At 48.5% G+C, this 22929-nt stretch overlaps 1 protein-coding gene across 1 annotated transcript; it reads right to left on the reverse strand.

Annotated features, from left to right (window-relative positions):
• Positions 1-1191: 1191 nt before the first annotated feature.
• Positions 1192-21606, reverse strand: FBXO21 (F-box protein 21). The gene is made up of 12 exons (XM_014894747.2): positions 21370-21606; positions 18400-18535; positions 16292-16386; positions 14485-14606; positions 12692-12838; positions 12004-12137; positions 11640-11776; positions 10968-11144; positions 9283-9415; positions 6782-6972; positions 5739-5896; positions 1192-2850 (listed from the first exon to the last, which is right to left on the reverse strand). Exons 1-12 carry the CDS (start codon positions 21564-21566, stop codon positions 2672-2674), a joined length of 1806 nt encoding a protein of 601 aa, XP_014750233.2. The 5' UTR covers positions 21567-21606; the 3' UTR covers positions 1192-2671.
• Positions 21607-22929: the final 1323 nt, after the last annotated feature.

Here is a 22929-nt window from a genome sequence, read left to right on the forward strand (position 1 = left end):
GCAGGTGCTCACAGGGGAGCTTCTCACCAAAACCAAAGACTCCACCCAGGGCAAGTAGCACTGGAGCAGTGGGGACACCCTTCCCAAATGGGAAGTCAAGGGAACTCACCATTCCCTTTGGGTTTGTCTCCAATCCCAGGATGTGACTTGGCTCCTGGGCTGAGGTTGTGTTGATAAAACACTGGAAACAGCCCAATCTTTTCCGAATTTGGCACCTCCAAGGCTCTGTTGGTGCTCTGGGTAACCCCAACACTCACAGCCTGGGTATGGATGTGGGCAGCACCCAGAGCTGTCTGAGGTCACAGCTCCTCCAGAAACTCCTGCCAGAGGGATGAGGATTCAGCTCCAGGGCTGCTGGGCTGCCCTGAGCACCCAAGCCCGTCCCCTTCTGCACCCCAGGCCACACCAGTGTGTGGTGAGCACCAGCTCCCACACTTCCTCCTGGGCCAGGCTCTTCCCAGGGTATGAGCAGAGTGGCCCCAAAAGAGGGACAAAAAGGGCTCTGCCGGTGCTCTGGGACCCCTGCAGCACCAGCAGCTCTCCAGGTGGGTTGGTGAGCACTGGCCAGGTCCCAGGGAAACTCTGGGTGTTTCCTGCTGGCTCCTGTGGCTCTTCCATGGCACGGCTGTACCTCGGGCAGCTCCTTGTGCTGAGGGCTCTGTGAGCTCTGCAATTCCCTGGATACACTGGAGACAGGCCCAGGTGTCAAGAGAAGGGAGCACAAAATTCCAGGAATGTTGCTGACAGCTGGGAATGAGAATGGGGAGCCCAAACCCTGCTCTGCCTGTTCTCAGCTATCTTGGGACTCACCACCCCCATTCCCAACCTTCCATCCCTGCCAGGAATTTTTTGGGATCTGCTTTCAAAACGGGGTTGGAGGGCTGGGGTCTACCCCAACCCTCAAGAGCAAGAGAGCATTTTTGGATTTTTGCCTGAGGATTCCCTACCCTCACAATGGAAATTCCTCCCTCCCTCCACGTTCATGTCAGTACAGAGCTGGGATAGTGAATGTGTCCCTGCCCATGGAACAAGAGGAGCTTTAAGGTCCCTTCCAACCCAAACCATTCTGGGATTCTGACCCTTTAAAGACAGAGCTCTGCCTGGAGCAGAGCCCCCTGAGCATTCCTCACACTGTCCCCACAGGCTGCTCTTCCTGGAGCCCCAGATCCCTGCAGACCATCACCACCAAAGTGCTGGGCTCTCAGCATTTATTTCCACAGCAAACCAGTGCTCAGGGTTGCAGGAGGTGACATGCAGGGCAGGCATTGCTGGAGAGGAGGGCTGTGATTCCACGTGGAGATACCTGTAGTGCATAAGAGACTAAAGAGCATCCACCTACCTCTACAGGGCCCTAATTGTCAGCTCGGAGAGAAGAATTACTGTGCTGCAAGTGGACAGTGACAGGAGACACAAGCTGCAGCTACTCTACACACATTGCTTCAGAAACCACAAAGATATGCACAAACACTGTGTCACTCTGCACCCCACAGCCCCTGAGCCCAGAGGAAAACCTCTTCTGCAGTGGTTCTGCCTGGGCCTTTCAGTCAAGGTTAAAAGTCATGTGCCTCGAGCTGCTAAAGCTCTTCCCTTGCAGGCAGCCAAGTCTGTGTTCCCCTAGAATACGTTTTCTTTTGGCAAGAAGGAAGAAGGCCTCGAGCTGCAGGAATTAACATCTTGCTTCCATAATGGTTTGGCTGACTCCAGGGATGGCCAGGTTCCAGTCATCATTCCTGTATTGCATAAATACCTATTGGAAAATAGAGTTGGAGGTGGCAGCGAGTGGCAGCTCTGTGTCCTTTGAAGTCGCTCTGGTGCTGCCCTCAAGGTCCCACCAAACATCCCCACAAGGTTCCAAATCCTCCTGGGAACACTCACAGCTGTGCCATGGATCCCAGCTTGGACACACACGATGGACAGATCCCAAAACAAGGTCAGGACACGAGCTGGGTGTTTTTCAGCATTGCAAAGGGCCAGGAGCTCCTCCTCTGCTTTCAGAGTCTCTGCCATTGGCGAAGTGGCCACCTGGCCCCCGGGTGAGCACTGCTTGCCACCCCACGAGCCTCACTGCTGCTGGTTTTGTGGCTGGAGCTCTTTCCCAGGCCCATAAGGATATTGCCAGGCCCAGAAGGATATTCAGGATTGGAACAGTAGCTCTAGAAACAATCAGACTACAGAGGTGAAGCAATACCTGACCCAAAAATTCAGACAAAGTGAAACGTGATAGACTTTAAAAACTATTGCCTGCATGGGACAGACACTCAAACCAAACCAGACAGACACAGCCAAACAAAAATACTGCCAGGACAAGCAACTTCCTTCTCTGGAAGAGGGGATTCCTCCATATTCCACACCAGGATCTCGCTTTGTTGACCTTCTAAGGCCACCACAGAAGGAGCAGAATGTGCAGATCCTTCCCAAGGACAACACTCCTGGCACAGCTGTCCCTGCAAGGTCCTCCTGCTGGGCCTCAAGTACCAAAGTGTCCCTGTGCCTCTGGGCCAGGATGGGCAGGCAGACAACGGGAAGATGCTGTAGCACCAGTTTCCAAGTTCAATGCAGTTTTCAATGCATTAAGCAAAAGGATTGTCACCAAACTTGCTTCCCACGCAAGTTCTGCAAAGAGGGTAAAGCTACACTCCAGCTGCTTCTGTCCCCAGGCTGCTTTTGGCACTCACTCCTTGCCTGAGCTGTAAATCTTCTGCACTGTGGCTCGGGTGAGCTCCAAATCCTCTGGGTACCGAATTTCCAGCTCGGTATTTGCCAGGTAGTGAACGCCGGTGAACTCGGAGAAATAGCGGCCGATGTCGGGGTGAGGGATCTCACGGGGCTCAGAGTTGTACTCCAGGTTCTCTGTGAGGGAAGGAGAGCAGCAATTACCACCACAGGAACGGCCTGCTGCAAGGCAGGGAACCCTGAGCCTCTCTCAGGCCTTGTTTGTGTTTCTAGAAACACCAAATCTGGTGCTTGAAAGGAAAAAAACACCCTAATCCAGGAAAATGTGCAGAGCAAGTCCGTGTGATTGCCCCCAGAGCCTCACCCCCTGAGCAGGGACATGGGAGCTGTTTTATGCCTGGGATTGCCTGGCATGAGGCTGGAGCAGGAGGATGCTGCTCCCACTCTGCTGGTCACAGGACTTGGTTGTAAGCACAGGGAGAAGCTGCTGCACTGAGCTCTGCTCCTCTGATCCCCTCCAGCCCTTGGGGGATCAGTTTTAGGAGAGATGTCCCTCCAATGCTCCGAGGTGAGCCCACCTGCACAAGGCTGTCCTGGCAGAGGAGCCAAGAGCTTCCTCCCTCAGCCTGTGCTCCCACCATGCCAGGGCTCAGCATTTCCCTGCAGCAAAATAAACCTCCCTAAAGCCAAACTTCCCCAAGCCAAGTGAAAGTCCCTAAGAAGGACACGTTGATTCTTTCCCACAGCAGGAACAGTAACCTTCTTTTCCTGCAGAAAACCTGATTAGGCACAAGAGTTAAACAACACTAAAACCCAAGGGTGACCCTGGCCAAGGGCTGCTCTGCAGTGTGGGCACAGAGCAGGGACTGGGAGTAAATCCCTCACGCTGGAGCCCAGGGATGCAGCACTCCCCAAATGATGTCATTTTTTTCCCAGCACAGTGCCAGATAAAACAGGTAGTATTAACTAGGGAAAAAAAAAGCTGCATCAGGATCAAAGGCTGACTTTGAGCAGGGCAGGAACGAGCTGAGGTACAGAGAATGTCATTCAGGAATAATCTGTCTCTGAAATCCACTTCATTACTGGGAGCAGAGAACTCCTATTAAAATCCATGCAAGCTCTTTGAAGCTGCTGCATGTCAGGCTGTGCAGCCAGCAGCAGCAGAGCTTTCCATGCCTCAGCAGCCTGCTGCAGTCCTAGAGGCCTGCAAAGAACCTTCTCAGATACTGCACCACTGCGGAAAAGAATGTGCACTGCTGAGTGCTCTGCAGCAGCATGGCTGAGCTGGGAGCTGTGCTCAGGGAGCTGCAGGGATGGGGAGCTGCAGGGATGCATGCATGGGGAGCTGCAGGGATGCATGCATGGGGAGCTGCAGGGATGCATGCATGGGGAGCTGCAGGGATGGAAGAGCAGCTGGCAGGAGGAACAGGCTGACACAGGCAGTTCAGCACAAGGTGGGAGCCTCCCAAAGGTGCTGACGAGCAGTTTTGAGCCACAGATCTCTCTCCTGTGCTGTCACAAAGCAAACAAGGCACAGACAAGAGTGGACAGGCACCAAGCTCCTTGAACTACACAGGAGTTCTGGAATGAGCTGCACTCAACCCACAGATTTTCAGGAAGGCCTCAAACTGAGGTACATTTATCTATAATAAGCTTGGGTTTATTTCTGAACTGGTTAAATTAAACTCCACATGAGGATTTGTTCAGGATTCTTTCAGTAAAAAACTCTCCCTCCCTCCCCAGAGTCAGGTCAGGAGGATATGAAATAATCTTTCCCAAATGATTTGAGGATGTTTTAGAGGGGATATCAAAAGCAGCAAGAACAAACCCTTCACTTTTCCCCAGCAATATCAGAACTCTTGCAGGCCACAGAGATGAGTGATAGCAGTGTCTCCTAACAGAGATAACAGTGTCAGCCTACCCTGCACGAACTGTGGGACCAGACAGGGTTCTGTTTGTTGAAACCTCATTAGACACAAGATAAGCGATGACTCAGCCCCAGCAGCACTCAGGACAATTACCTGATTAGGTAATTACCAAGATGCATATTTTAATATCAACCCATGGCACATGAGAATTTCTGGTTTTAAGACTCTCTGAGGCCAAGTCCTGCCTGATCTGAGCCATCAGGCTTTGCCACTTCATCTTTTTGGGCTTTTGAATATAAAAAAAGCCACTCTGAGGACAGGGGAAACACCTGCACTTTAAATCTATGGAAGGATGAGTGTCCCTGCCTGTAAAACCACCTTTTGTCACACCTCTTGTCACACTCAGGGGAGCAGAACATGAGGGAAAGGGCATTTTCCCTCATTTTCCACCCAGAGAAAGGGCATTTTGGTCAGCATTTTCCCTCCAGCAGCTTCCACATCTTCCCTAGGCCAAACATATCCCTGCCTGGATAGGACTTCTCAGTCACAGGGGGAACACAAACATGAGGCAGATTAACATTTTTACAATGCACAGAGTCACAGATGTGCTTTTCTTTTGTAATTTTCCTCAGAACCTCAGTACAACAGTTCTTCCTGTATCCCAACCACAGACTGTGACTATCAGACAAGAGTTTCCTCTTATGGTTTGTTGCATAAAGCACATGTGACATAGAGATTTCTACACCTCCCTGCACTTGTGAAGAGAAATTAATTTTTGTTCTGGTTAGAGGTGGCACTACCAGCCAGGTTGCCTGTGTTCCATAGGATCCTGGCATGTGACAGAGGCCAGAACCTCGTCCTGACTAGCAACCCCTCACTAAATCCCATTTCCAGGTGTTGTCCAAGGCAAAGCTGTCAGGAGCTGCTGACCTTCAGCAGAGGCTGAATGATTTCTTTCAAAGCAGCCATCAAGGTTCACACCATGAGAATGTCCAAAACATTTCTGGGGCAGCAGAGTGAGCCTTCCTGTCCATCCCAGCAGTGCTGATTTCATGGAGCAAACAGAGCAGACCACGAGTCAGGATCATTTCCTTCCTCCCTCCACCTTTATAACCCTTGTTAACCACACTTAATGAATCAATTAAGCATCCCTTTGTCCTGATGTGGGCAGAGAGTGCAGCCAGGACCCCTGCTCACCTTGGGCAGCATATCTGCAGGAGCCATCCTCCACCAGGACGTTGTAGAAGGGCTGGTGGGGGCCGTGGGGGAGGCTGTGCACGTTCATATTCCGGATCCACTCGTGGCCCATCATGCAGGCAGGATCCCAGCCATAGATCACACAGTTGTAGCCATACCTGGTTAGAGAAATTGCACACAAAGGCTGTGGAAACTCCAGAGCCCTCAAGACTCATAGAGCACAAACAGGATAGGAATCTCCTGAGAGCTGGCACAAGGAAGAGAGGAACAAGAGGGGAAAAAAAAACCCCAGCAATTCAGAAAGACTGTGTTTGTATTTTGAGGTGGAGGGAAACGACTATGAATGACTGGGTAAACAGACAGGAATAAACAGCTGGAGACAGAGGAAAATCAAATGTGAGCAAGAAAAGAGAATAGGAAAGAGCCTGGAAGTCAGCAGGCAGAAGAGGAAGGAAGAAATAAGGAGGGATCAGCCACCCTGCTGGGCTGTGCAACTACTCCTGTGCTCATCACACAGATGTGGCAACCCCAGCACTGAGAACAAAGCCATGACTATTTACAGAACACTGATGGGATAATTGTGAGGTGCTGTAACTGCCATTGCTGATGCCCCCCAGATATGCCCTGGATGTCTCGGTGAGTCAGAGGAGTGGCCAAAGCAACACAGTGCTGGAGGGCAGGCAGGAGCAGGGAATGAGAGCACAAGGAAACATCCATAAACTGTCCTGGGAATAGCAGAATCGATTCTGAAGTTGACTCTGTTGCACGGTCCCTCATTAAGTGCTTGCTGCTGTTTCCTGGAGAGCTGTGGGGATGTTACCTGTGTGACAGAGGATGACTCAGACAAGTCATGCTCTCTGCAGTGCAAACATTTGCTCTCTCCAGGCACTCACAGAGTCGCCCCCACGGTCCTGCACAGGACAGATACACGTGCCTGCCATTTCCCACTCCTCCCTGGCACTAAACCCTGCCTCACTGCTGTCAGCTCAAACCCTTCTGCTCTGCTGCTACAGAGCTGGCTGTGGGGAAGGCTCCCAGCTCACCTCTTGTGTTTCATGATGAGCCCAATGGAGAAGCAAACCTCCTTGTGCTTCTCATCCGAGCGGTGCTTGACCTCGGGGCCCAGCTCCTCCTTGCGCCGCTCGATGTGCTCCAGGGTGTGCTGCACCAGGTACCCCACAGCCCCGTGCTGGGAGGGATCCAGGGCCTGGATGTGCTGCAGGATGTCCAGGACCTTCCAAAGCACAGCAAAAACAGCTTCAGGACACAGCAGCACAAGTTATAAACACACACAGATACACTGCTGGAGTCAGCTGTAAGCGCCCTGAGATCTGCCACAACATCTCCACACTGCTCTCTGCTACAGCTTCACCTTCAGTCTGCACATGGCCTTTTCTTGTTCCTTTTCTCTTTGTAAAGCTCCCAGCTTCCATGGAAAGGCACAGCAGCTCCTTAAAACTCAGCCCCATGAGCTCACCACGTCCTGTTTAGTGCCCACAGACCACTTCTCAAGGTTTCTGGTCATGAGAATGCAGTTCCCAGTGTCCCAAAATGCTGCTGGGAAGTGATACCAGATGACTTCTGCTGCTCTTGAGAACTATTTTAACTCAAAAGAACTTCTCAGCATGTCTGTGAGGAGCAAAAATAGGGCAGCACAGGAGGAAATGGAAATAACCTCCACAATGCCTTCCCATGGAACAAGACAGAAAAGCTGCTTGTCTCAGGGTGACTGAAGAACACAAAGCAGCAAGGTCTGCAGATCCACAATTCCAGCCTCCCAACACCCTCTGGCACAACATCAGAGCATCTGCTGCTGTGTTCATTAGAGGCAGACAAAGCAAATTTTAATTTTTTGGTAAAAGCAAGGAAAAAAAACCCCAACCTGTTGTCTAAACACGTTGGGAAAAGACACGTATCTGTCTCAGAGATCAAAGACCTCGAGCCCCAAAATCTGCTACACTTTGGCATCTGGCAAAAGGATGGTCTCCTTCATCATAGGCTTGGTCATTAAGTTCAGAGCAGCAGCAGCAGAAGAGGAATGGCAATCTCAGGCTGTTCAGCATGGACAGCAGCCAAAAACCAAGGAAAATCAATTTAAATAAAGGACAGGTGAGTAATTAATGAGAAGAAACAGCTCAGGCTTCTTGGCCACTTTAATTCTATTAAGAATTAAGAAGGATGTGAAAATCCCGAAAAATCCTAAAGGAAGTAACCACAGCTGCCAGAGATTCTTGGGAATTTTATTTACTGTTATTTACAAATATTTAGGGCAGCATTATGTGTAGCTCTGCAGGATTTTTTAGATTTCCTACCCGTCCATGAATCTGGCAGCCCCTGTCAAAGCTGGTACATTGTGTCCTGTCAGACACAGCATTTTCTCTGGTTAACTGCAACCCTGCCTGACAGCCTGGAACGACTGGATGCAGTCCTGAAAAACCCAAATTTGCTCATTTCCATTGCATCTGGTGCAGAGAAGTCAGTAAAACTCAGCCCTGGGGTTGGGTTACGTGTTCTGAGGGGCTGCAAATCCAAGCCTGGTGCTCTCCAAACACATCCCCGAGTGCCAGGAAGGGACAGGAAGATCTTTCAGTGCTCCCTATTTTTGTCCAGCTGCCATTTCAGCTCAGTGAGTCCCACCCATACACAATTTTTTGGTGCTGGTTTTTCTGTGCTGACCCTAAAATTTGCTGCCATAAGAAAGGAAGGCCAAGCTTAGCAGAGTTTGTTCTTCAAAAGGAAGGAGGCAGCTTCTCCAGCAGTCCTGTTCCAGTTGATTTGGTGGGAAGAGCTTTGCTTTCTGCTCAGCTGTGCAGCCAATATTCCTGTCCCCTTCCCAAACCTCATAGGTGGAACTGGCACAAGCTCCACTGAGTATGGGGAATTTTGAGCAGGAAAAACCTCTGTGCTGCAGTGGCACACTAAAAAATTCAGACTTTTTTGAGTTACAGGCTCCTCCCTGTGCCTTCTGATTCAGTGAAAGCCCTGGATGATCCAGACAACCTGTAAATCTCAGCACCTTCTTTCCCACACTCCCAAGATAACAGGACTGGAGTTGTTACCCTGAAGGAAAAGGAATTCCAAGGACAGCAATATGGAGCTGCTTTTTCACAAGAGCCCAGATTGTGTGGCCAAGGCTGGGAGCACAGCTTTGGTTTTATTTATCAAAGATAACTTCTTGAAGTTTTCTGATAAGGTAATTGCTCCTTTCCCAGGAGCCCAGCAGGAGTTTTACCACAACTCAGGCACAGAGCAAGCAGGATGCTCTTGTAACTCACAGTCCACAGTCCTGCTTGCAAGACAAGCTGTAAATCATAAATTATTACTCAAGGCTGCTCCCAAATCTCCCCCAGGACAAGCAGGCAAGAATCATCCACTCTCCCTGCTTCAAATTGATTCCCTGCAATGTGAGAACTCCTCCAACTGCATTTATTACAGAAACAACTCGTGGCAGACTGTAATGCAGGCTGACACAGCCCAAAAATCAATAACCCAGTGTTAATAGTGCTCAGCTTTCCCCAAAACATTCCCCTGAGTGCCCAGGTACCTTTTCTGGCCAGATTCCCAGGTGGAAGTACAACCTGGCCTGGAGCATGAGGTGCTGCACATTGTCAGGGTACATGGCCAGGTACAGGTCCAGGGAGTCTCTCAGGAGCTGGTAGGACTGGTCAGTGCTCTCTCTGCCAGCAGAAAGGAAACTCAGCTGTGAGGCTCTGCTGCCCTGTCCCCAGAGCTCCCAGCACAGGGGTGTCCCCAAAAGGCTGCTGCAGGCTCACAGCAGTGACTCCAGCACGGGCTGCCACTCACCACATCACTGCTACAAGGAAAAGCTCTCCACAACTGAGCACTGAACTCTGCCCTCCCACCCACTGCTCTTCTCCTTGGGCACATAATCCCACACACAGAATTCACCCTCCAAACCATCTCCTTTTGATCCCTTGGCACCTAAAATAATCCCCAAAAAATCCTTCCAGTCCTGTGAGTCTGTCTATGGCTGCTTGGGAAAGGGATTATCAGAAGGATTTGAAAACAAAACTTAATGTTCTGCACACCAACAGTATCTCTGAAAATGCTCGTGTGAACATGGGGGCTGTGCCTGCCACAGGACACAAAAAGGCTCTGAAGGGGGACAGTCCCTATCAGCTTTTCACAGAGAAAATAAAATATCTTGTCTATTTTCTTGAGAATTGAGATACTTGTTTCTTTGTGCAGAATAGCTGATCTTTATTGTGCACAGTTCATTTTTATATGGTATTAGAAAGCACTATGTTTGGATTTAATTGGTTAATAATTTCATGAAACTTTGTTTATTGGTCAGTAACATAAAGTGTACATGTCTATTACACTTCTTTATTTTTAGATAGTTTACTTCTTTTTCTTATGGATTCTCATGAGATAGACTTTTTATTTCTGCAGGTGTGAACTGTTTTTCTCACAAGAATAGACTGTCATGTAAAATGATTTTTGTTTTTATATTTTTTTTAGTAAGAACAAGTAGAGTTTTACTGTTATGAGATTCTATTCTCATGAAAGTTAGTAGGTTCTTACAGGAACTTACTAAGCTAGCTATTAGTTTAGTTAAAGTAATAAGGTCTTTCTTTTCTTTCTCTTCTTAAAATTATTCAAACCTATGCTAAGCTAAAAACCCAAAAACCACCAAAAACTCACACCTATAACCCACCAAACCTAACCTAAACTATAACATTTCCCAGCACTGGAGGAACTAAAAAACAAACTAAATAAACCAAACTACAACCCACAAAAAAAAAACCTTCTAAATTTATCATCCCCTCAAAACAGCAAAAAAAATTTACTGTTTAGTATTATTCATTTTTATATTAAAAAATACTTTACCTATTAAATAAACAAGTTTTTTTTCCACTTCTCTCCAAAAAATATTTTCCCCAAACCAATTTAAAAAAAGACTAAAAAAAACCCTATTCAAAAATTTCTTCCCAGATGTACCCTAAACCAAAACAAATAAATATTGTTATAAGGTTTTACCTATAGCTATAAGGTTTTTATTGGTATAAGGTTTTACCTAGATACAACAAGGAACTAAGTATCACTAAATATTTCTGTTTCCACTCAGATGCAGGTGACTGAAAGCCTTGTGACACAGGGAATTTTCAGGATTTCATGAGCTGGGTGACACCATTTGGGAGCAGCAATATTGGGAGGTGCAGACAATGGAGCCTGGGTCCTTTGGCCAGGTGGGGACCCTGCACTCACCTCTTGCCCAGGTTCAGGAGGTTCCCCACCATGCGCTGCAGGACCTCCTTGGAGGTCACCACCCCATAGAACTCCTCTGTCACGTGGTGCCCGATCAGGTACTCGCACTCCTTCACTGTCAGCTGCTTCCCCTTCCCAAAGGCATCGATGTAGGTGTAGTCAAAAATATCTGTGCTTCTGTAGAGGCAACAGAGACAACAAACTGTGAGCAGGGTCTCGTGATAGAGAAGGATTTGCTGTTTCTGTTCTTCCCTCAGCACTTGCAACCCGTGTCCTTCATTCCTCAGCTCCCTCCTAAACTACCTGGTACCTTCTGTCTTCTCCATCATTCTCACATCACCTCATGGGGATTATTATTTCAGGAAATCTGTTTTCTTCAGCAGCAGCTGAGTTCTAGGAAAACTTTCCTAAAGATCTGATCTTTTTCTCTGCAAAGGTTATAATTCCAGATGGAAAACAATAAAACTTCTCCTCTAGCTCTAGAGCAGGAAATCTGTTATTCTTCAGCAGCAGCAGAACTGAGTTCTAGGAAAACTTTCCTAAAGATCTGATCTTCCCCTCTGTAAAGGCAGATGGAACATAATTAAACACTCTCACGTAGGTCTGGAGCTGTAAATGCTTTCTGGTTTTTGTCACTGTGGGCACAATTTCAGAGCTCAGCGGGTCACTCACCCTTCTTTCCCTTGACACCATCGCAGGAGGAAATGGCTGGGAAAGTTGACAGGCTCCAGTTTGACTCCCAGCTGCCTGGCAATCGTTAAATAAAGCACAGACAAACTGATGGGAATTCCTGTCCTGCGGATCAAAACCTGGGGGAGAAAAATGTGACAAAAACACAGGCAGGATTTAAGAAAAACATGAATTTCAAGGGTTGATTTCACAACTGAAAATACAACTTGACAGAACATGCACTGAAGGATGATGTATTTATTTAAGAGCTGCTCTTCACTGAGAATTATTTGTCTGGCTACATTCAGACCAGTGAAGTGTCTCAAGCCTTGCAGCCTCCCAGTTTTTGTCTAACACAAACACACACCTGGTGAATGTAGGAATTCAGGGAGTTGTAATAATCCAGCTCATTTCCTTTGTATTTCAGCTGCTCATACAGGACACAGTTCATGGCATCAAGCACCTGCCTCTGAAGTTCCACTTCTGGAATGAGAACCTCTCCTGGAAACACACACAGCAAAATAAAGACTGAGAAAACAAGAGCACTTAACCCTTATGCAATGAAATCTTCACATGGGCAGGCTCAGTCTCTCCTTGAAAGCCAGAAATTACTCAGTGTTTATAAAATCAAGGAGTAAGATGCTGCCTGACCTTGAGACATGATAAACATGCACCCTTCTACTGATGATTTTCTGAGACTGGCAGGAAAGGGATTCTTTCCCAGCCCCATAGCTCAGGACTAGTAAGATTTCATGGACAAGTGGGAAAAAATAGAATTCCCCTCCAAATTCTTTTAGCATCGGATGGACTGAACCCTGGGCTACTGAACAGCTGTTTCTTGAACGATGGCTTAAGTAAATGTCAGAATTTTGTTTGCTAGGGGATAAAAACAACAGCTCTTTAAGCTGCCACAAGTCCACAGCTGTTTCAGCTGTGCAGAGGTGCAGGAAGGCTGTGCAGGAAGGCACATTTCTCTGCAGCACCTGCAGGAAAAGCACATTTCTGTGCAGCACCTGCAGGAGAGCTCTGCAGGAGAGCACATTTCTGTACAGTACCTGCCTTGGAAGCCAAGCTGGGGTGCCTGGGGTTCTTGGTCCGCAGCACTTTGCGCACTTTGTCTGTGATATCGTCCACCTGAGCCTGGACACTCTTCAGGCAGATGTCTGACAGGGGGTTACAGTACTGATCAATCAAAACAGCACCTGCAAAAAACAAACTACATAAGAAACAGGACTTCAGTTTTCTCTTTGCTTGGTTTTGCCTGCTCTACATTCCAGGCATGCAGCGAGTGGCTGCAGCAGAACAGCAGAGCTCTGTGTTAGAAACGTGCAGTCATCTCCTGGATTTGTCACACAAACTGCACAGACTGAGCTGACATGAGGAATTACCAGCTGAACTCGGTATTCCCCTCTCCACCATGCTAAAAGGTATCTGTACCTTGAGCAGGAATGCTGCTGGATCAGGCTGGATCAGGCTTGACCAGCTCTGTGCTCACACTGCAGCCCCTGGCATCCACCCAATGTACAGAGATTTTTATTCAGAGCCTGAAACAACGCCAGCTTCACTCAAACTGCCTCAGCTCTGATTTCCCTGTCACATCCTCCAAATCACCCTTGTTCAGCATTTCCTTGTCTGCTACATTCATCTTTCTCTTCCACACCTGCTCTCCATGTTCCTAACACAACACACAACAAACTTTCATGTTCCTCCTGCCCAGGCCTCTGCAGGAAAACACTTCCTTTTCACAGAAGCTTCTCCTTGGCACCACTGATCTTTCCAAAGCCTCCTCCTGTTCAATCTTTGGAATTAGCTGTAAGGATTTTGCATGGACCATAGCTCTTCTAGCCTCCTACATGGCTTTGGCAGCATGTCCATGACAGGCCTGGAAACCAAGGAATTCAGCAGGGCCACATGTCTTTTTTTTGTCCTCCCAAAGCTGACCAGGTGAAAATTCCCAAAAAGCTTCCTGCTGGTGCTCGAAAGGCACCTTCATGGCAGACAAAATCACATGTATTTGTGACCCGCATGACTAAGCCTCATAATTAATGTGTTTTTTTCTACAAAAGGCCACTTTTTGCTTTCCCTTCTTGCCCTACAGCCCATTCTTCAAAGCCTATTGCATTAAAAAGTGTCAGCTTTGGTGTTACAGCCTCTTTTATCCTCTTTCAGGGACATTCTGGAGTGTGCATCAAGAGGAAGGGACTCTTTTACAGCCCCTGGCAGCTTCTGAGCCATTCAGAAGACAGGAGAATAATCCACCAGACTGAGGACATGAAGAGCAGAAGAAGCAGAAGAAAGAGTTTTTTCTTTCTTAGCAGGTGTAAGTGCCCTCCCACCATGTGACTGAACTTGGATTTGTTTCCCATCAAAGTCCAGCACTCAGTTCTTGAGACACTCCTAATGCTCAGGCTGCAACAATTCCCTCTGCTTGCTCCCTGCCCTTATGTGAGGAGTTCCTGGGAAAGGGGAGAGCAGGGAGCTGACAGGGAATCAGCTCAGCTGAATGCATCCCAGGGGCCACAGCAGCAATGTCAGCAATTAGGATGTTGAGCTACAGCTCATTTTCTCAGCACCCTGCTCATGATTGCAGTGTTGTCCCATTTCTGCCTTCAGTGCTGTGTGCAGGGGTGATTCTGCAAGCACACAGCACTGCCAGCACCTGATGTCACCCTGACATTTCGATGCAACGCTGCTGGGGGATGGGAAAGATTTCAGGCAGATCCAAAACCCAACCTGCCAGAGGCTTGCTGGAATCTAAGCAAGGCAGGATCCTTGCAAGTCCAACCACGATGGAGAGCTGTGAGAGCTGTCATTAGGAGTTGTGGCTGGGCTTTCTGCCAGGACTCACCCTCCAGAAAGGACTGTCGCTCCGTGGGGCGCTGCAGATACTCCTTCAGGTTCTTTAATATGTTCTGCTGCCGTAGGAAATAGAGAATTTTCTTTGCATAGTACTTCCAGGTGAGACCTTTCCTGCACAGTTAAACACAAGAAGAAGCATTTCCCTAAATAGGTATTTGAAGGGTGAACAGTTGGTTTAAGTTTTCCAGTGAATACAAGTTTACAGTTTAGGTTGTTTTTCTCAGCGAGTACTGTCACTGAAAGTCAACCCAAAAGGGGAATATTGAGAGGAATTTATCACAAAAAGCCACACAGCTTGCAAAACATTGCTCCTATAATCTCCAATTTTCACCCCATCACTGATACATTATTCTGACAAGATACATTATCATGGGAAACAACACAGATCCCAATTAAAGGAGCTCAGGAATATCTGATTAAAATCCTAGACTTTATTCATAAAACATTACCCTCTGTCTGACTGCATCTCTCCAGAGCCACTCCTAAAGCATCCTCTCAGCTTTAAAAAAGGACTGATGAGGGATATGAATGTGAGTGCAGTAGCATGCAGAAGAAAAACAAAATTCCCCAGAGGAAAACCAACTCTGTGCCTGTGAAGAGGCAGGGGGAGCTCAACAGCTGGTCTGTAGATAACACAATTTCCAAACTTTTTACAGAAAAGCCCCACCACTTTCTAAAGCACCTCCATCCTCCTGGACAGCAGGACAATCAAATCTCATAATATTTTATCTTCTTCCAATAAACTGGGATTCTCAATAGGGACAACTGCTTTATTAGGATATCTTCCAGGGAAATCATTTAGCCTAATGCTCCTGAATTGCAATGACTACAGCTTAATCAGGGTGTAATTAGCATCAATTCTGCTTTATGGGGAGGCATTTGGCCAGTGCAAAGCCTCAAAAGCTTTTTAACCAGTTGTCAAACGAGAGATGCTCAGGCCCAGTTCAAATAGGGAAGGCAATAAAATGGATGGGGAAAGGCAAAAATGAGATGATTGCTATTCCAGTTGGGTTTTTTCAAGCTCTACTAACAGTCCCTCTAATCAAGGCTATTAGGCCCCATTAAGACATTTATCACAGCTTTGTATCACATTAAACCCAGCCTGGGTAGGTGGTACCAGCAGAAAAACCTTCAAATAAAGCAAATAAAACCTTCAAATAAACTCACTCATCTTGCTCAGTGTTAATCAAGGTGATGAGATTACCCAGGCAGATAAAAACCAGGAGTTTTATTTACCACTGAATTTACTATTTACTGTCTGAACAATTTACAGAACTGCAAATTTTGCAGTGGCTGAATTCAACTCAGTTGCTTCTTTGGGGACAAAAACTGGACCAACCTACTCCAGCTCAGAAAAGGAAAGAAAAAGCTGGAATTTCACAGTACAGGGATTCATGGTGGCAGTCCTGAAGGATTCCTGCTTCCCTTTGGTGCTCTGGACTAATCTTGTAAATCAATTCAGCAAACTGATCCAGGCTTAAATCAAAAAAGAACAAGAGGATGGGAAATGCTTAGGCAGAGATGTGGGTGCTTGGGATATGTCCCAAGAGATGCCATGGGCTGGCAAGGCAATGAACAACAAAAAGCAACACAAAGCCAGAGGATCTTCTTGTGGGACAAGGTTTCCATGGTTTCCTCTGGAAATGCTAAATTTGTTCTGAAATCAATTAGCAAGCCTGGGGGTGCTTGTTTAATGAGTGACCAAGGGCAGAAGCTGAAGTCAGGCATTAACCAGGGTATTTTTCATCTTGAACTGGTGAAAGAGAGAAAGCCCTGCCCTTTCTCAGCCCTCTTACCTTCCTTCCATGTTGAGGATACACATCAGCTCATCCTCAAAGAAATGGCTGGGGCACCCCAGAGTCTCAATGTCACTGAATCCATCACAGGGGACCTGCCAAGGCAGACAAGGAGTTATGCACAGCACAACAGATTCTCCCATAACTTCAGAAAAAGTCTCAAAAACAAATTTGTCCATTTTTTTTTAATTTATGAAAGATCTTAAAAAAGTCCTGCTCCCCAAATACTCCCACTCTGTATTCCTGGATTTATTATTCCAGTCCATTATTCCCAGGAACATCCTATAGCAATTTCAGCCAAATTCTACAGCATTTAGGGCTAGTTCAGGGCACAAGCTGAAAGTGATTTTAAGGTGGAATCAGCTTCTGCCTGTGGTTGACAGAACCTCTCCACACACCCCCCTGTGCAGGAGACTCATCCTGGGTGAAGGAATGAAGAGGCAGGAGCCTTTATTTTCTGCAACAACCACTTCTGCATCTAAATTCAGAGCAGCTATTTTCTTCCAGGATCCAGAATTACTTTTTAAACTTTGGCTGAACTGTAAAAAAAACCTGGTTTTCAAGCTTTTCACTATGGGATATGGGCTCATATATGGGTTGAAAGCCTTTTCCTCTCAGTTCTGAGCAGGGAATCAAGCTGCAGTTTCTGGCCCCACAGGAGATGGTTCTCACCATGAGGCCTCTGGGTACTGTTTAATGGTCTCTCCGTAGTCTGTGCATACATGATTAAAACAGGAGGAATCCAGGAGCTGCTTCTCCCAGTTAATGCTCTGACAATTCTCCATGGACAAATGTGTGGCTGCTGCAGAACAGAGCAGCCAGGAGACACCAAATACCCACCTGGCCCCACTGCCTTCCTTCTGCACAGAAACCATAAAAGGGGGGCTGCTCAGTGGCTCCTGTGTGGAATTCTGAATTCAGCCAAACTTACAGGCAGCTTTTATGCTTTATTCACAGAATTCCAGGCTGACCCAGATGTACAGTTTGCCAAAATCCACAGCCACCTACTAAGCAAACAGCCAAGTAACTCCTGTTCCATGTGCCAGTGTGAGACACCACATTTTCACCTTTTCCCTGCTGAACACAGACTCATCTCAGGGTCATGGCTGGCTGCAGAACTTCACACACACACTTTGCAACTGAGTGGCCCTGTTGTGCTTTGCTCCTGAACTCAAAGGGCCTGTGACAGCTCTCAGAAGTCGTCCTTGCACAAGGTCGTCAGTGAAAATCAGCAGCTGTGCTTTGTGTCAACAAACTCCGTGGCCTTCAGGATTCCCAGAGCCAGGGCTGAACCCCCAGCAAAAAGCAAAGAGCAAAGGACTGAATGCAATCCCAGAGTGTGCTGCACTCCACACACCTCTTTGCATTTGGAACTCTCTCCCCTTTTGGCTGCGTTTCAGCATTTTCACACAAAATCTCTGACTGCACAGTTGAGGAGATGTGGAGAAGGGGGCAAGAGAAACTAACGAAAAGTATGGATCACAATGGAGGAAGGGTGAATCTTTGTATTATTATGGAATATCCTGAACTACCACAAGGATCATCTAGTCCAGCTCCTGGCCCTACACAGACATCCCAAAATCCCACCACATCCCTGGCAACACTGTCCAAACTCCTGGAGCTCTGGCAGCCTTGGGGCTGTGCCCATTCCCTGGGGAGCCTGGGCAGTGCCCAGCACCCTCTGGGGGAAAAAGAACTTTTTCCTAATATAAATAATAATAAAGACTAAATAAACACATTTTTAAAAAGGCACTCTCCTTAAGAAATAAACAATATTTGAATGGTTTAAGATTTTTTTTAAAGGAGAATACACCCTGGTGATGTGAAGGCTCAGGCAGTGTTGAGGAACAGCCTCAAGCTGCTCCAGGGGAGGTTTAGGTTGGATATTGGGAGAAACTGATTAATTGAAAGGGTTGCCATTGGAACAAGCTGCTTGGGAAGTGGTGCAATCACTGTCCTTCAAAGAGTTCAGAAAATGTGGAGTGCTTAGGGACACGGTTCAGTGGTTGGACTTTTCCATCCTTAATGATTCAATTCATGATTTCATTAATTATTCAATCAGACAAGTGGCCAGGCTGCTGCACACACACGAAGAGAGGAGGACTTACATGCTCTGAGAAGAACCTTTTGGAGAAGGAAGCCACAATTCTCTGTGCTTCCAGCCCTGCATTGTGCCGTGCCTTGTACTCCTCCAGCCAGCTGACACTGTCACTGTGGCTGTAGTACTTCAGCAGGGATGGCCACCTGCACAGACACACACAAATTAACAGCATCATTAACATTTCACATCCCTCCTGAATGACCTGAGGAGCTCACACAGTGCCCAGACACTGCCCAGCTTTACACTGTATTAAATTCCCTCAGACATCAAAGCACAACTCCCTGATTGCAGCTGTGCATTAATGATTATTTAAAAGCAAGCTCTCCTGAAACCTTCAGAGGCTCTCACTCCAGGATTTCAATACCTAAACATCCTAAATGCTTCAGTTTTATAATTAAAAGAGTTTACCACAAGGAAGTGTCACGTGGAAGCCAACCTGGCACTGAACAGAAGGGGAATTCTTTGTCCTGTGTTCTTCCTACCACCTCGGGGAGCTCATTAAAAGGCTGCACAAAACACAGATCCCTCCACTGCCCTTGCTGGTGGCAACATCTATGGGAGGAAAACACAATCCTGAAGTCAAATTGTGACAGCTAAATTGTGACAGTTCGGTTCTGAGAAAGAAACAATTGTTTGAAGAAAAAAAAACAAAACTTCCCAGCTTTCTTGTAAAAAAAACCCTCTTTTACTGAGACTCAAAGTCCAAACATTTCACAGCTTACTCAGAATTTCAAGGTTCAGCTGAAAATCCAACTTTAGGGCATGCTTTGGGGGCTGTCAGCAGCACCTTTCTGAATAAAGTGGGTGTGTGGTGCCACAACACAGCTTTGTGCCATAAAATACGTGCCAGGACTGCAATTCCTGCTGCTGTGAAGACACAAGATCGCTTGTGTGAGAAACATGAACAAGAACCAGCACAGATGGAAATATTCTGGAAAGAAAGCTGAGAGAAAGGGGGATTTATTTCACATTTTGAAATGCTGCTCATCATTACTGGTTTATACAGAACATTTTCCTTCAGCTCCAAGGGTTGTTTTATGTTCTTTTCAGGTTATATATATATATTTATGTATTTAATTTACCAAATACTGAAATCACTCCTCCTGTATAATAATTATTACCAGTGTCTAAACAACACTTGGAAGATATTTCACTGCTGGTTAATAATAAAACTCCCCTGCACTTGCCTCCACAAAATAAAGTCAAATAACCTCACATTACATAATAACCTCCCTCCTGATGAATCCCTGGCCCTTCAGCTACTGCTGAAATCCAGTCACCTCCCAAGAACCACCACAGTCCTTTATTTTGGGATGAGAAAGGAGAATTCCATGGGGTGGGAGAACAGTGGGAATTTTAGAAAGATCAAAGTGCCATTGCTCACGATGGAATCCAGCCAGCATGGCGAGGTCAGGCTGAAACCTCCTGCCAAAAATTCCATTATCAAGGGGAGAGGAGGAGAGCAGCATGTGCTAACCATCCACCACACCCCATTCCAGCTGCTGGATCCCAAGCAGGGTGAAACTTGCAGGAGCTGCAGCCACTGCACTGCTGAAAGTCAATCCCAGAGCCATGGTGTGGTGGGGAAGCTGTAATTGTTCAGCAGCGTTTTTTCCCCTCATGAAAAGGGAAAGAAAGCAATTCTGCTGCTTATCCTGTGCCAACACACACAAAAGCAGGTAAAGGATGAGCAGGTGCTACCCTGGGGGAAACAAAACAGCAGCAAAACACATCCCAAGGATTTGGGTATGTGTGAGAACAGCTCTCCTCAAATCTTCACAGATAAACACCTCTCTATCCAGCATCAGTCCTCAGAAGGGTCTTGGCTGCTGTTTTGGGAGCTCCTGGAGGGGTCAGGGGGGCCAATCCACAACCCCAGTGCGTGGCTGCACTGCCAGAGCCCGGGCTGGACCTGGCAATGCAGGGGATCCACAAAAAGCGTGGAAAGGGCCACAAAACTGAGCCCCGGCCAAGGGGGATCCCCTGCGAGCAGCAGGCTCAGCCTGGACCCTCCCCACGGGATCTGGGAAGGGAGGGAGCCTTGTGGCAGTCCTTGGAGCAGGGCAGGCCACCTGCACGGAGAAACTGCTGCTGCCCCATCCCTGGAAATGCTCCAGGCCAGGCTGGATAAATCTGGAGCAACCCAGGACAGCGTAAGGCGTCCCTGCCCATAGCACAGGGATGGGTTTAAAGCTCCCTGCCCACCCAAAGCGCTCTGCGACCCCACGATTCCGCCTGGAGCGCCGCGGGCTCATCCAGCCCGGCAGGAAGGAGCTCACCGTGGGGCCGGGAAAGCACGAAGGGATCGGGCAGGGACGGCGGCACTTCCACCAGCCCCGGCACAGGCCACCCTCCCCGGCCGGCCCGGCCCGACCCTCCACGGTGCCGCTGAGCGCCGGGGGTGCCCATGGGGGAAGGCCGGGGGTGCCCATGGGGGAAGGCCGGGGGTGCCCATGGGGGAAGGCCGGGGGTGCCCATGGGGGAAGGCCGGGGGTGCCCATGGGGGAAGGCCGGGGGTGCCCATGGGGGAAGGCCGGGGGTGCCCATGGGGGAAGGCCGGGGGTGCCCATGAGGGAAGGCCGGGGGTGCCCATGGAGAAAGGCCGGGAGTGCCCATGAGGGAAGGCCGGGGGTGCCCATGGGGGAAGGCCGGGGGTGCCCATGAGGGAAGGCCGGGGGTGCCCATGAGGGAAGGCCGGGGGTGCCCATTCCCTCCCCTCCGCGCCCGGACAGGCCGGGCCGACTCTCCCCGGCGCCCCTGAAGTCCGGGTGTGCCGCTGAGCGCCGGGGGTGCCCCTGAAGACCAGGGGTGCCCACTCCATTCCCTCCCCTCCGAACCCGACCGGCCCGGGCCGACCCTCGCCGGTGCCGCTGAAGGTCCGAGGTGTCCGTGAAGGCCGGGGGTGCCCGTGAAGGCCGGGGGTGCCCCTTCCCTCCCCTCCACACCCGGGCGGGCCGGGCCGTGCGGCGGTGCCCACCTGAGGCGGAAGCGCTCCCGCCACACCTTGCCGCGGGGCTGGCACGCTTCGCGCAGCCGGCGGCAGGTGCAGGACACGCGGCCGATGTCGGCGGCGCCCAGCACGTCGCAGCAGAGGATGAGCTCCAGCAGCTCGCCCGGCAGGTCCGTCAGGCCCGTCCCGCCGCCGTTACCGGACCCCGCCGCCTCCGCCGCCATCTTGGCTGTTTACCTGCGCTCCGGGGCCGCCGGCGCTTCCGGGGAGGGGCGGCCCGGGGAGCGTCCGCCAAGTGCGGCCTGAGCGCCGAGCGCACAGCGGGCAAGGGAGCGTCTGACAAGTGACGGTGGGATAATTGATAAAAGATTCGCGTTAATCACAAAAGATTGGGGTTTGTATAAACCAGAATACCGAGCTCTGAAGTGAAGCATGGACATTGTATGATAAAGTCATTCTGTTTAAAATCACCTTGTTATATTATGTTGTATTATGTTACGTTATATTATGTTATGTTTTCCAAATAAGTTGTATCGGCTCCCAGCTTGCAAAATCAGACTTCCCAATAGCCCTTCCTGCCTTTGTCTGATCAATACTGCCTATCCCAAAAACCAGACTCCCAGAACTTCTCTGGTGGTTATCTACAAGGACCAGATGGCTACCTGTGACTGATTATCCCCAAAGGCTTTGTGAATTTGTGTAAGGATGTTTATTCAAACACCACTGCTTATGACAACAAAAATTCCCAAAAATTATTGATGACAACGAGAACCCACAGTATAAGAAGAGGCTGCAAACCAAGGTTGGGTGGAGCGTGGGGTGAGCAGTGACTCCTCACATTCCCCAGTGCGATGCTTGCTCTTTCTATATCAAATAAAGCAATCTAAATTTTTCTGAATATCGAGACTTTTGTCTCTCATTTATAACAACGGGAAGGAGCCGGGGAGCTGTCGGTGGTACTGGGGTCGGAGAGGGGCACGGTGGGGGCTGTCAGCAGCCAAAAAGGGAAAGAAATCGATGGAAATGGGGGGCAGAAAGGGGGCTCATTGATGGGTATCGATATTGGAATGCAAAAATGGGGCCTCATCAATGGGTATCAGTATTGAAAATGAGGCCAAAAAGGGATCTCATCGATGGGTGTCAGTAGTGAAAATAGGGGGCAAAAAAGGGACCTCATCAATGGGTATCAATATTGGAAATGGGGGGCAAAAAGGGGTTTCATTGATGGGTATCAATATTAGAAATGGGGCCGAAAAGATTCCTCATAAATGAGTATCAATAAAGGAAATGGGGGGCAAAAAGGGGACCTCATCAATGGGTATCAATACTGGAAATGGGGGGCAAAAAAGGGACCTCATTAATGGGTATCAATATAAAAAATGGGGGGCAAAAAGGGACCTCATCAATGGGTAACAGTAATGGAAATGGAGTGCAAAAAAGGGGCCTCATCGATGGGTATCAATATTGGAAATGGGGCCAAAAAGAGGCCTCATCAATGAGTATCAATAAAGGAAATGGGGGGCAAAAAGGGACTTCACCAATGGGTATTGATTGTGAAAACAGGGGGCAAAAAGGGGACCTCATCAA

Source organism: Sturnus vulgaris, chromosome 19 (assembly GCF_052056855.1).
Source record: "Sturnus vulgaris isolate bStuVul1 chromosome 19, bStuVul1.hap1, whole genome shotgun sequence".
Taxonomy (NCBI): Eukaryota; Metazoa; Chordata; class Aves; order Passeriformes; family Sturnidae; genus Sturnus; species Sturnus vulgaris.

What these genes read in the sequence shown, in the direction of transcription:
- FBXO21 (XM_014894747.2), bottom strand. Translation starts at nt 21,566, where the DNA reads ATGGCGGCGGAGGCGGCGGGGTCCGGTAACGGCGGCGGGACGGGCCTG. An exon ending in CGGGAGCGCTTCCGCCTCAG is followed by an intron (nt 18,536 to 21,369) that starts GTGGGCACCGCC and finishes GTGTCTGTGCAG; the next exon opens with GTGGCCATCCCTGCTGAAGT. An exon ending in GCGACAGTCCTTTCTGGAGG is followed by an intron (nt 12,839 to 14,484) that starts GTGAGTCCTGGC and finishes TGTTTTTTGCAG; the next exon opens with GTGCTGTTTTGATTGATCAG.